General features: G+C 41.9%; 1 protein-coding gene across 5 annotated transcripts in view; it reads right to left on the reverse strand.

Moving 5' to 3' along the window:
• Positions 1 to 5,550: 5,550 nt before the first annotated feature.
• The window catches only part of GLYR1 (glyoxylate reductase 1 homolog), a 56,531-nt gene continuing 49,544 nt past the window's right edge, over positions 5,551 to 12,537 (reverse strand). For all 5 annotated transcript variants that reach the window (XM_077449456.1, XM_077449453.1, XM_077449455.1 and 2 more), the window contains one exon: positions 5,551 to 11,770. In XM_077449456.1, the coding sequence (XP_077305582.1) occupies positions 11,696 to 11,770 (75 nt within the window). In that variant the 3' untranslated portion in view covers positions 5,551 to 11,695. The remainder of the gene's footprint in view (positions 11,771 to 12,537) is intronic.

Here is a 12,537-nt window from a genome sequence, read left to right on the forward strand (position 1 = left end):
TGAAAATAAAAAGTTCAAACATAAACTCTGGCCCAGCTCCAATTTTGAATGCCTTATTAGGTCTTAAAGGAGAACAGGATGACTTACCACCACCTCATGACTGTACACAATCAATACATCAGGACACTTCACCTAGAGCAGATATGCTTTCAGTACCAATTCCTACTGCACAAACAGTTTTTGTTGATGGCTCTTGCAGCAGACCGAGTGATAATGTCTATCATGCAGGATATGCTGTTGTCCAACTGCCGGATGCTGTCCTCAAGGCCAATCCAATACCCTATCAGTCTGCACAAGCTGCTGAATTGATAGCATTAACCCGTGCATGCCAGCTGTTTGCAGGAAAAGAGGTAAACATTTACACTGATTCCAGGTATGCTCATGGTGTGGTTTGGTAACATGGTGTAATATGGCTTTGCAGAGGATATGTGGCAGCAGATGGAAAGAGCATCTCACACTCTGACCTAGTCACAGCATTACTAGATGCAATTCAGTTGCCTTCAAAACTAGCTATCATGCACTGTAAGGCACATACAGGCCAAATGACTGATATAGCCAGAGGTAATGCACTAGCTGACAGAATAGCTAAAGAAGCTGCATCTACACAAAAGGCAAACATTCAAATGCCCATGCTAACACCTCAGCCATGTTCCCTGAAAGAGACACATTGGCTCACAGAACTGCAAGCTTTTGCCACCCCTGATGATATTGCGCAATGGAACTGTGATGGGATGATACAAAAGGATCCTAAAACAGGATTAATCTTCAAAGAGGGGAAGCCGTGTATTCCTGTTGCTAGCGCCCCCCTGTTCATTGCACAATACCATGGACTGGGTCACAAGGGATGGCATGCCACATGTGAACTTCTAGATGCAGATTTTTTCATTGCAGGATTACCTAATCTAGTCAAAGCTTTTGTAAGGAGATGTGTCACTTGCATTAGGAACAATCCAACAAACCCAAAGAAATCAAAGCATGAACATCCTGAGTACCCAACAACACCGTTTACCCATTTACAGATAGACTTTACACATATGCCCAAAGAAGGAAAGAAACAACAATATCTTTTGGTTATCGTGGACATAATGTCACGCTGGCCCGAAATTTTTGTCACCAACAATGAAAACGCACAAATTGTAGTGAAGATCCTCACACAGGAAATTATTCCTAGATGGGGGTGTCCATTGCAAATAAATTCAGACAATGGCCCAGCTTTCACAGCTAAAATATGCCAAGATCTTGTAAAAGTACTAAAAATAGACTGGAAATTTCACCTCCCCTACCATCCACAGAGTTCAGGAATTGTAGAAAGAATGAATAGAACAATTAAAGACAGGATAAGAAAAGCTACGGGTGGGAATTTTGGCAAGTGGAAAAAAGTTCTCCCAGCTGTATTAGCTGAAATCAGAATGACCCCTCACAGTGTGACGGGTTATTCCCCCTTTGAGGTACTCATGGGTAGGCCATTCCCCACACCGAGGAATATGTAAAAAAACTGATTGAAACTCTTGATATTGTCGAAAGAAGAGTTGCTCGCACCTCTCCTTCTTCTTCACAGGTACCAACCCACCCGTTCCAGGTCGGTGATCAAGTTGTGGTCCAGAGGCTTCAGAAAGGTCGAAAGCCGCAAGAGGTTCCATTCGGACCAGTGACCAAAGTGGTAGCCGTCACCAGGACCGCCATCCTTACAGAGGAAAGTCCTACTTGGATCCATGCCAGCAGAGTAAAGAAGGTTGATCTAAGCCCAGGAATTCAAGAAAGGCTGAAAAGAGGTGAAGCAGGTGTTTTAAGTCCTCAAAAGACAAGCACAGACATAAAGGACAGTGATGTCACTCATTTCACCACAGACTTCTGGAAAGGCCTTTTGCCTTCTGGTGATGTTTCTACTTCTGATCTTTGTCCCAGTGTGGATAATAACTAACTGTATTTTTCATCCTGAAGACTTAGGTGCCTTGAAATTCATATGTGGTAAAAGCGAAATACACACCAACCATACTGACTTTCACCTCAGAAATCGCAGTAAAAGAGATGTCTCTAATGAATTGATCAAAGAAACAAGTTTTTCTGCAAAAATGTTACTGTTAAAATTTAAATATGCTTACGCTAGAAAGTCAGGATATGAAAAATGCTGGATTTGTAGTAAGTTGCACCCAGAAACTGCTAAAATCCCACTCTTAGCTGTCCCTCTGAACCTCAAGTCATTATTGGAAAATACTCTAGTCTTAAGTATTAAGAATGTCTCGGAAGGGTACCGCAATCAGAGTATTATGTTTTACACTTTAGGAAAGACACATGAACCCGAGTGGTGTGTTCAGTTAGGCAATACATCCAACGGAATAGGTATGTGTTCCAAGTCTGTATTTAACATTTCAAAGGGTATTCCCTTCCATACCAGTAACATTATCATGGGTCATATGTGTAGTTACAAAAATCAATCCCTTAACAACACCATTAGTGAACTTACTACATACAGGAACACAACCTCTGGGATACTTGTGAGTAAACTTGTTAGTGCTGCATTTGAGGCTGGAACTGAGCCCCAACGTAGTTCTCTAAGAAGTTTTTCATTGGGAAACAATACATATGTATGCTGGGCTAAAATTTGTTACCCATGGATCCCCGCAGGAGTGAAAAGATGGTGTTATTTAGCACAGTTGGTACCAGTCATGTCAGCCCTAGGCCAGAATCAGGAACATCACATACAAGTTACTTCAAGTCCAGTACATAGGTTAACTTATAAATACAAGAGAGAAGCCCCACCTATGTTTTCTACTTCAGATAAGTCATGGACATGGTTTCCATCCTGGACAGGATGGGGCATAACCATGATGGACAAATTAAATAACTACACTAGTTTAATAAATGATGTTATGGAAAAAAACTCCCAAGATATAGGACTACTCAATGTCGAGCTCAAAGCAATTAGAAGACAACTAGAGTTACACGAATTAGCTATTGAAAGCATGAGTGCAGCTCTGACAGGTTTATGCGAAATGACCCAAGATTATGAATGTTGTACATGGTTTCACAATACCAGCCTGGAAATCCCAGACTACTATGATGTTATTAATCAACACCGAACACAGGTAAATGAATTAATGAAACAAGCAAGGGACATAGGTAATTATGGATGGAACCCCTTTTCTAGTTTGGGTTTAGGTGGAATGTTTTCATGGTTAAAGGACATAGTGATTATGATTATCATAGTACTATTGTTAGGATTGATAGGCTACTTGATTTTCAAGCTTATTCTACTTTGTATTAGCAAGTGTACTACACCAGACCAACCTTCTCACGCATATACACAATATCTGCAGCTTTATGTAAAAGAATATAACAAACGTAGCAAGAACCGTAGATTTCAGGAGGCTGCGGATCTGTAGAAGTCATTCCATGACTTAAAGAGGGGGTTGAAAGGTTATGCTAAGCATCCATCTTGTTTCTGGCAGCCATCTTAATATTCACAAACTTCCATTTCACAATATGTACAGTTTGAACACCCCTTTAACTTCTCAGATAACTGTCTCAACATGAGATTCTTCTAACCCGTGTGTTCTCACACACTTATCTATAACCTTCACACTGTTTCTCAGCATCTTTTAGCTACAGAAGGAATTATGTATCTTTTCTTATATTAATTCAGCTAGCTTAGAACAAAGAACAATAGCGTTTTTGTCTTGACCAGCTGTAATCGTCTTGATGTCTACTCCGCATGTCTTATTCTGTATGACGTAAAATACCCTATATTATTTGCTTTGTAAAATCTCAATACAATTAGTTCTCGAAGGACGCCATGGTGTGTGTGTGATTTTATTTGTCCTTTGAGAATTGATTCCAGAGCGCTCTGAATTTATACAATACATTGGATCTAAGGTCTGAGAGGTTGAAGGGACCCCCCTAGACACAGAATTAACCCTAACACACTGTACCCTGAAATTTTTTATCATCTTTTTCACACAAATAGAGCTTTCTTTTGTGGTATTTAACTAATGGGCGTACCTGTATGTCCCCTTTAATTGGCGGGACCCGCGGATTCAATGTATGCTGGTCTCCTGACGATCGTGTCACAGAGCTGCAGAACGCGGAAGTGCCTGTGCAAACAAGGTATTTCCCCGTTCTGCCTTGTGAGGTTAAAATCACTCCCTAGGACACACTTAACCTCTTTATCGACCCCTAGTGGTTAACCCCTTCCCTGCCAGTGTCATTTACACAGTAATCGGTGCATTTTTATAGCACTGATCACTGTATAAAATGACAAATGGTCCCAAAATAAGGGAAAATTAAATAAAAAATAAAACACACCACCGCCATTACTAAAAAAATAAATAAAAAAATTATAATAACTATCCCCTATTTTGTAGGCGCTATAACTTTTGCGCAAACCAATGTACGCCTATTTTACCAAAAATATGTAGAAGAATACATATGGGCCTAAACTGATGAAATTTTTTTTTTTTTTTTATAGATTTTTGGGGGATATTTATTGTAGCAAAAAGTAAAAAATAGAGTTTTCAAAATTGTCGCTTTTTTTGTTTGTTTATAGAGCAAAAAATAAAAATCGTAGAGGCGATCAAATACCACCAAAAGAATGCTCTACAACTTAAAACAGGAGGGTGTGTTATATCTGTTTATCACTTGAGGTCAGTCACTTCACTGGGTATATGGAAGGGTTTACAACCACTTTAGGGACCCAGGAAGCATATGAAATTGTGAGTGCTGCTCCAAGCTGTCACCCTATGATTGATTACGCAGGTGACAGATGCTGGGTGTCACACACTTAAAAATGAAAGTTCAGGCAAAACCTAAAAACGCTAAACCTACTCTCAGCCACGTTCTAAACCTAATCCATCTAACCATGTAAAGAAAAAAAAAAGATTTTTTTCATAATAATATATTTTATAAAAATCACTAATATATATATATTACTTTTTCTGCAGCCGATCCAATCCAGTCCAGTCTCCAGCTGTGGCTGCTGTGTAGAGCACACAAGCCGACAAGACAACAGCCTGGGAAGTGACATCTCCCATAGACTTACTATGAGGCTTCCATTGTCGGCTGCCTCTCCTGCACACCAGCACACGCTGAATTTGCCGCTGACAGCTCAGCGTGGGATCAGAGCAGCTGCAGAATAGGTAAGCATAGCGATCCCTTTACAGAGCTATACAGATTAGGTTTAGAATGTGGCTGAACTTCCACTTTAAGGAAAGCGGATGAAATGCTGCACTCCAAAAAGAAACCAGGTATAGAACAGAAAAGGAGCGGCTTCAGCTGGACTCCTCCCAAGCCTCACCCCCCCAAAGCATTTCATTACACCCAACAGGCTTAGTCATAGGCATCACATAGGGGACCCCTATGACCATGCCCTGTGGGCAGGGCAAAATGCACTGGGGCATGTCTTGAGGAGTCGGGCCGAAGCCACTTCTAGCCTTCTCTGCACCTTAACGGTTCCTTTCGGAGTGAAGCGTTTTATCAGTTTTCATTTTAAAAAGGACCCCTCCACCAGCCTCAGTGCTCACACACAACACCCCAGTCAAATAAACGTCACACAACTAATTACCAAGGCTTTTATTGTTTGCCAGTAGCATCGCTAATTGCACAAAACTCACTTATTACCCATGCCCTCCCGCCCCCAATATAACACACTATTTTCCAATGACAAAACTTTCAATTATAAAACATAAAAGCCCCGCCCCTTTCACAATGCTCCCAACCCCCCCTTAAAAAAAAAAACAAAAAAAAAAACAAACAATAAAAATAAATCAAACTTATGTTACTGGGGAGTCTGATGAGCTGGAAAGCAGAGAAATAAGAGGGCGTGTCTCCATCAGACACACCGAGTAGGCAACAAGTAATAACCAATAAGGAAAATGGGGGAGGAGCTCCACAGTTTAGCATGTGACATGTATATCGCTATTCACAGATAAAGCAGAAAGCAAAAGGGGGGTAATGGTTAGGCCAAAGCAAAAAATCTGATCACCTGCAATGCCTAAACGAGCCTGGTGTGATATGAAGCTGGAGAACGATGGTAATCCCTAGTAACACACCTGGCTTCATCTTTTTGGAAAGTGGAAGGATTATTATAGGGGTCCTGCCTTACCTGTCCACATAAGCCAACTGGCTCTTCTGGTGACATATTGGTAGCAAAATACAAACGCTTTTCAGTTGCGTAGTACAACCACGGGGCCCAGAACTATACGCAGGGCCAATGGAGGTGAATGCAAAAAGTACAAAGATCTGCTAGGCTGTAGGACACATCGGAGGGTGGCCACTCAATGGGGCATCAACTATATAAACAAAAATATCTTTTATCCAGCACAATGCAACGTCATTGAGAATTATCTTACAGCTTTTTTATTAAATATTTCCTTTTTTTACATAAGTATTCAGTTTGGCACCTCTTCTGTTTCCTTGCAGGTGGTTTGCCATAAGTATGTCTAGATCACCCCAAAATTATGTCATCTCCAAGGCAACAGGCCACATCCAATGTTACGGTACGGGGTCATCACCCCTGACAGTAGACCAGCGAGGACTTAAAGGAATCAGAAGAGCAATGCATAATGAGGAGAAAGAAAAGTAGTGGGTCCTAATTAAATCAATGACCAACTAGCAGACAATGCTGAGACAGCAACCCGTTCATTCTTCCTACCCTTTCCCAATCTGCCAGAAAAGCATGAAGAGCGAAAGCGCCGCAGAACCTTTTATTTTGCATGATCGGAAGTCACAACAAAAAGAATCCAACAGGTTTCAGGAGTTGGAAACTCCTCCATCAGGGAATGGATGCCCTATAATAGAGAGAAAATACTGGGACATGGATACCCTCTAATAAAGAGAAAATACTGGACAACAAATTGTGACATTGACTCGATTCAGCACATCAGTTAATTCTGACCAGCAACCTGAATCACTACCGTATTTATCGGCGTATAACACGCACTTTTTTCCCCTTAAAATCAGGGGGAAATTGTGGGTGCGTGTTATATGCCGATCCCCCGCCGATTGCGAGGCTGTGGGCGACCGTTCTCTGTGGCTTTCGGCCGCTCTCGACCACCTGTCATTCACAGCAAGGGGGAAGAACAGGCTGGTATTTCTCTGTTCTTTTTTTATCTTACTGAAAAATAAGATAAGAGGATTGCTCAGAGCTGGATTAACTGTTTGTGGCAAGACTGGGCACGGATGACATGAACACCTCTACTCTACAAGGTACAAGTGTTAATTATTATTTTTTTCGGGTTTACAGCCACTTTAAGCTCTGAAATCAGTTGGATTTTTTTTTGTAACTTTGTTGTGCGAAATAAAGATTTAATGGACTTGCACTAAAACTTTGGAATTCTGTCTAACCCATTTTAGACTACTCCAGGAACCCCCAAAGCTACCCCAGTTGACAGCGGCATTAAAACTGTAGATCTAAAGTGTTAACCACCTTGTTTTGGGTTTAGGGCTCTACCAACATACCTACTGTCCAATCTGCACCAGGGCAGAGAAGGAAGTAGTAAGTTGGTATAGGTAACAGTGCTTGCTTAGGCCTATTATTTTTATTTTATTTAAACTTCTTATATATTTTATTACTTACATTAGACAAACAAAAAGCAGAATTAACAAACCTTGGTGTTGGAACCTCTTTTACTTAATATTTACTTATAAAAATTCAGCAGAGGAAGGTGCTTCACAGCACACATGACTTCTGAAGATGAAATAAAACAGACAAAACTACAACCCAAAAAAGTTTAAAGCAAGGATGTCAGCAACATAAAAAGCTTACAGCAATCCAAAACATGACACTTTACATAAATACGCGTGGGACGCAAGTGAAACTGGTTTATCGTACATCTGTCAGGACAGGCCTACAATGGCAAAGCCTGTACCAACTTGGCAGGGGCTTTCTTTAAAGTGACTTGCCCTTATCCATGCTGGGAAAAAAAAAGAAAAAATAGGGTCAGTGTAAAGTTAGGATTTCATGCAAAAGTCATTTGCTACTTCGAGGATGCCGATTTTTATGTGGTTCTAGGCGCCCCCCCCCCCCCCCAATCCGTATTTTAATCAGTGTGCTAATTAATGCATGTTTACGTGTTTTGCCTGAAGACAGTCCCCGTTCATGCGAAAAAAAAAAAAAAAAAAAAAAAAGACAGGTGTCTTTTTTTAAATTGTGCTGCAAGCTATGCCTAGGCAGCAGATGATTGCTACTGTCTGTATCGGAGCAGAGGTCTGCACACCCCCCACCGAGCCAAAGCTACAACTGTGGGAAATGGATTGGAGGTCGGTAGCTCCTAAGCAGTAGGGGACGTGTCCTGGAACGATGCTGGGAGACCACCGCTGCTCTTACACAGAGAACCAAAAGGTCCTTCTCTAATGCTCACCTAGCACAAATTTTGCTAAAGCACGAAACACCAAAAAAAATAAAAAATAAAAAAAAAAGGTAAACATTTAAGAAAAAAAAAACTGCCTCCTATTTTATCAATATCAAATGCCTTTTATTTTATTGAGTTCAGTTGGGCTTTAACCTTCTCCAGCATCAAATACTTCTCTTCGCCTCACACCCCCCACCTCCAGAAAATACCTGCCACTTCTGGTTATAGAGGAACTTGCGACTCACTCCCCGGCCTGGCAATTGGCTCAGCACCCTCACATGGGGAAAGCGAGTCCATAGCCATGTGCAAGAACCGACAAGCTGACCTGGCGCTTACATGGCCTTTCTTCTGCATCAAAGAAAACAGAGTAGGCACATGGGAAAGGAGAGTGCACATTGCTTTTTTTTTTTTTTTTTTTATATAAATTTTCCGGCACTTCTAGTCCTGGCCACCTAGGCGAATACGTCATTAGGTGATCCCCTGGACTACTGGGATAAAGGTGTCCTCTGGTAGCCTAATTGTCCAATTTCGCAGTACTGCACGACACATTGTGCCACCAGGTAATGACACTAATGCGCAAGAACCAGGAGGTGCAAGCTGGGTAGCCAGCTGCACTAGATTCCAGATGCCGGCTTCAGGCGCCCACAACCAAGATGGCCTCCACCAGCATTTCTACAAGGGCCAGAAAACAGAAGAGTTGGCAAGAACTACAATTAAAGTATTAAACATTTCCATAGTAAATGGAGCATTTTGTTTTTTTTATCTTTTTTTAAGGATCACATGGATGCCTTTTTGAATTTTTGAGTTGCTCCTCTAAGTCACCAGGTTTCTTCGACTTGCATAAACACAGGGTCACATCAACCAAGGCAAGGAGGTTGGATAAGGCCAGAAGACACAGCCTCATATAAGCCAATAAAGGTAAAAAAAAAAAAACTAGAAAAGACTACAGATTTGTAACAATTTTTAACTATTCGGATCGATTTAAAGCAACTTTTTTTTTTTTTACAGCGTGTATGTTCAACACAAGCAAAGACTTAGGACATGACAAATATCCGACAATGTTTAGAGATGATATACTTGGCTACAATGCTGACATGGAGACAGACAACGTCCCGCATCCCGAAAAGCTGATCCTGAAAAACGGAACCCCCTTGAAGATCTAACGCATGGCCTAGTCGTCCTTAGCTTATCGCAAAACAAGAAAAAAAATAAAATAAAAAATAAACTCAAACTCACACAACACAACAGAATCCACATTCTCCATTAAAAGAAATAAAAGCCCAAAAACTAAAAGCGCACAATAAAATTCTAATAAAAAAATTAAAATAAATAAAACATTGCTTTAAAAAGTTAAATTCAACCAAGACTAAAATAATCTTAAACTTTATTTTTTTCCTTCTTTTCTTAAAAGAGAAGAGGGAGTTTAGCTGCCATTAACACTGAAAACGACTGTAGGCTCTCAGAAAGGCGGGTTATAGCAAGGATCGAAAAAAAAACAAACAAAAAAAAAAAAAACACGCCAATTGCAACACCTTAAAAACGCCAAGCGAAGATGTACATTTGAAGATACTAGAAAGATTAGACACGATAGCATGTTAATTATGGCGTATGGTGGATCTTCCCATAAAAATGTTTAATTCCTATAAAACAGACAAGGGAAGTCTTCTACTTCTCAATGGCCATGCTGTCTGTTGAGCCGCCATAAAGATGCCCTGTCTTCCACCCAACCCTAGCCCAAACGAGCATCTCATATGCTGAAGTATAGCTTTGCTCATGCAATTTTAAACACATATGCTCAATCTGAAAGCCTAGGATTAGTTAACTAATGGATGGAGCGACCAAACGTAAACAATGCAAATACCAATTTTCTGAAAGCTTACGCCACGAGGCAATTAAAGGGTCTTTCGATAGATGACTGAGCCCTTGGCACCGCAATATGTGATGGTGGAGTCATAATCCATCTGCGAAACCTTAAAAGTCTGAACTTGCAAAACCAGTATGCTCTGGAGGGCCAACCAGTAAGACGCCAGCTCTTCTATGCACATGCTTTCTTAATATACATTTAAGGTAAGGGGATGTCTGCTAGAACCACGTGTGTTCAATTTTCACTTGTCCAATCACATTAAGGCTTCATGTACACTATCCTCCCCTGGCCACGGATAAACACTGCAAAAAATGCGTGTAAACCGGTACCTGCGGTTTACACTAGTTGTTTCTGTGGTCACGGTCTTTGGCCACAACTTTCCTCACATGAACGTGATTCTTTCGCATTCAGGAGAGGGTGGTTTAACCTCCCTTAAACTCTGCTAAAAGCCTATGTGTACATGGAGTTGCGTTTAGTTGCTCCTAAAAGTGAGTTTATGAGCAGCCAGTGTAAATGAAGTACGCAGGCTGTACATACATATGTGGCAGCAAGGTGGTGAGCTTTCTGCCATGATGCAGATATATACATACAGCCATCATTGCTTATTTGTGCGGGGAGCACGCTCAATCGCATGCTCCTGGCACTGGGTGAGTGCTGTCAGCTTTTAGTCACATAGCAACGATTGGGAACCAGTAGGATGTGATCCAGATCACGTGATCGCTGGGACAGCCAATTGCATTGATCACCACAAGACAGGTAAGCTCAGGGCATTTACAACACTTAAAAGGGCCAGTGGAAATCCAGTAGAAACGGTTTAGGTAGAGAACTTGTTTGAACAGATGGCATTTCACTCAATTTCATAGTGCAAGCAAATAATTCTGTAACGGTTATGGAATGGCTGACTCAAGCTTTAAAAAGGTGAAGACAGGTGACCAGAGAAAAGGCCCAACCATTAAACCCCTTACAGCAGTTGAGGGGAGGGAGATGCAAAGGGTAGTTAATAAGAAAAAATAAAATAAAAAAAATCTTGTGCACTGTACAACTACAAAGAATCTTCAGAGAAAGTAGTCATCTGCAGGACACGCCTTCTTGCTGGTGTCTACAAGTCAACGTCCATATGTCCTTAAGCAGTAAAGCGGAGGAACGCCAAGGCTGGCAAGCAACTGAGGTTTAGGCCAACAGGGAAGTTTGCACATCAGAAGGTCCTCGTCACGGACACATCGGTATCCAAAGCTCTCGTATAACTGTCTCCTTTAGTGCAAGGTTGGAAAGGACCCGGCGCCCGCCTCTCCTCTGGCAGTCCAGCCTGGTAAGGAGCAGATGTGTTGACAATTCACAAGAACAGGACTGGGGTGCCGTGGTTGGAAGGTGGAGAGAGAGCAAAGGACAATGTCTGGGGAAGGAGTCAGAGACAGAAATGGACTGATGGGGTGTTAAAACAAGGTATTGAAATAATAATTAAATCCTCAATGATGAAACGGTGAGACTAGTGGATGTAGGCCCTGTACACAGCAGACATGTCGTTGTCAGATTGGTCCAATGCTTTCGCTCGTTTGTAGACCTGAAAGAAAGAGTGACAATGAGCAAGATGCTATGATAACTATCTGTTGTTAGCAAACTATAGTGCAAAGCAGATGAGTACGAAAGACAAACAGTACTAAATAGTAAAAAATAAAAATAAAAAATGCGCTGGTCATGGGGGAGGGGGTAGAACCTTACAGGGGGTCAAGTAGTTAAGCAAAAAAAAAAAAAAAAAAAAAAAGCCACCAATGTAATTTCCTATTGATTTGAATCTGCACCCTTAAAGCGGGAGTCCACCGGGACTCCGCGTTTTTTTTTTTTTTTTTAAAAAGCCAGCAGCTACAAATACTGCAGCTGCTGACTTTTAAAATAGTGACACTTACCTGTCCAGCGCGCCCGCGATGTCGGCACCCGAAGCCGATCTCTAGATCGTCTGTAAGGTGCTGCCGCCGCCATCTTGGGTATGGGAATCAGGAAATGGAGCCTTTCAGCTTCATTTCCCGGTTCCCTACTGCGCATGCTCAAATCGCCCTGCGCAATAAGGATGGTCCCCGCTGCCTCTGGGATCTGTGTGTTTCCCAGCAGGCAGCGGGGCACTTGCGGAAAGGGGCGGGCACTTGCGGAAAGGGGCGTAATCTACGCCCCTTTCCGCAGAGAGCTATCCCGGAAGTGGGTGCAGAATACCTGTACTGTACAGGTATCTGCACCCCCCTCCCCCTGAAAGGTGCCAATTGTGGCGCCGGAGGGGGGGAGGGTTCTGATGAGCGGAGGTCCACTTTAGGGTGGACCTCCGCTTTAAATGATGAT

The sequence above is a fragment of the Lithobates pipiens genome, unplaced genomic scaffold (genome assembly GCF_037356315.1).
Source record: "Lithobates pipiens isolate NorthernLeopardFrog02 unplaced genomic scaffold, aLitPip1_a1.2 Scaffold_22, whole genome shotgun sequence".
NCBI classification, from domain to species: domain Eukaryota; kingdom Metazoa; phylum Chordata; class Amphibia; order Anura; family Ranidae; genus Lithobates; species Lithobates pipiens.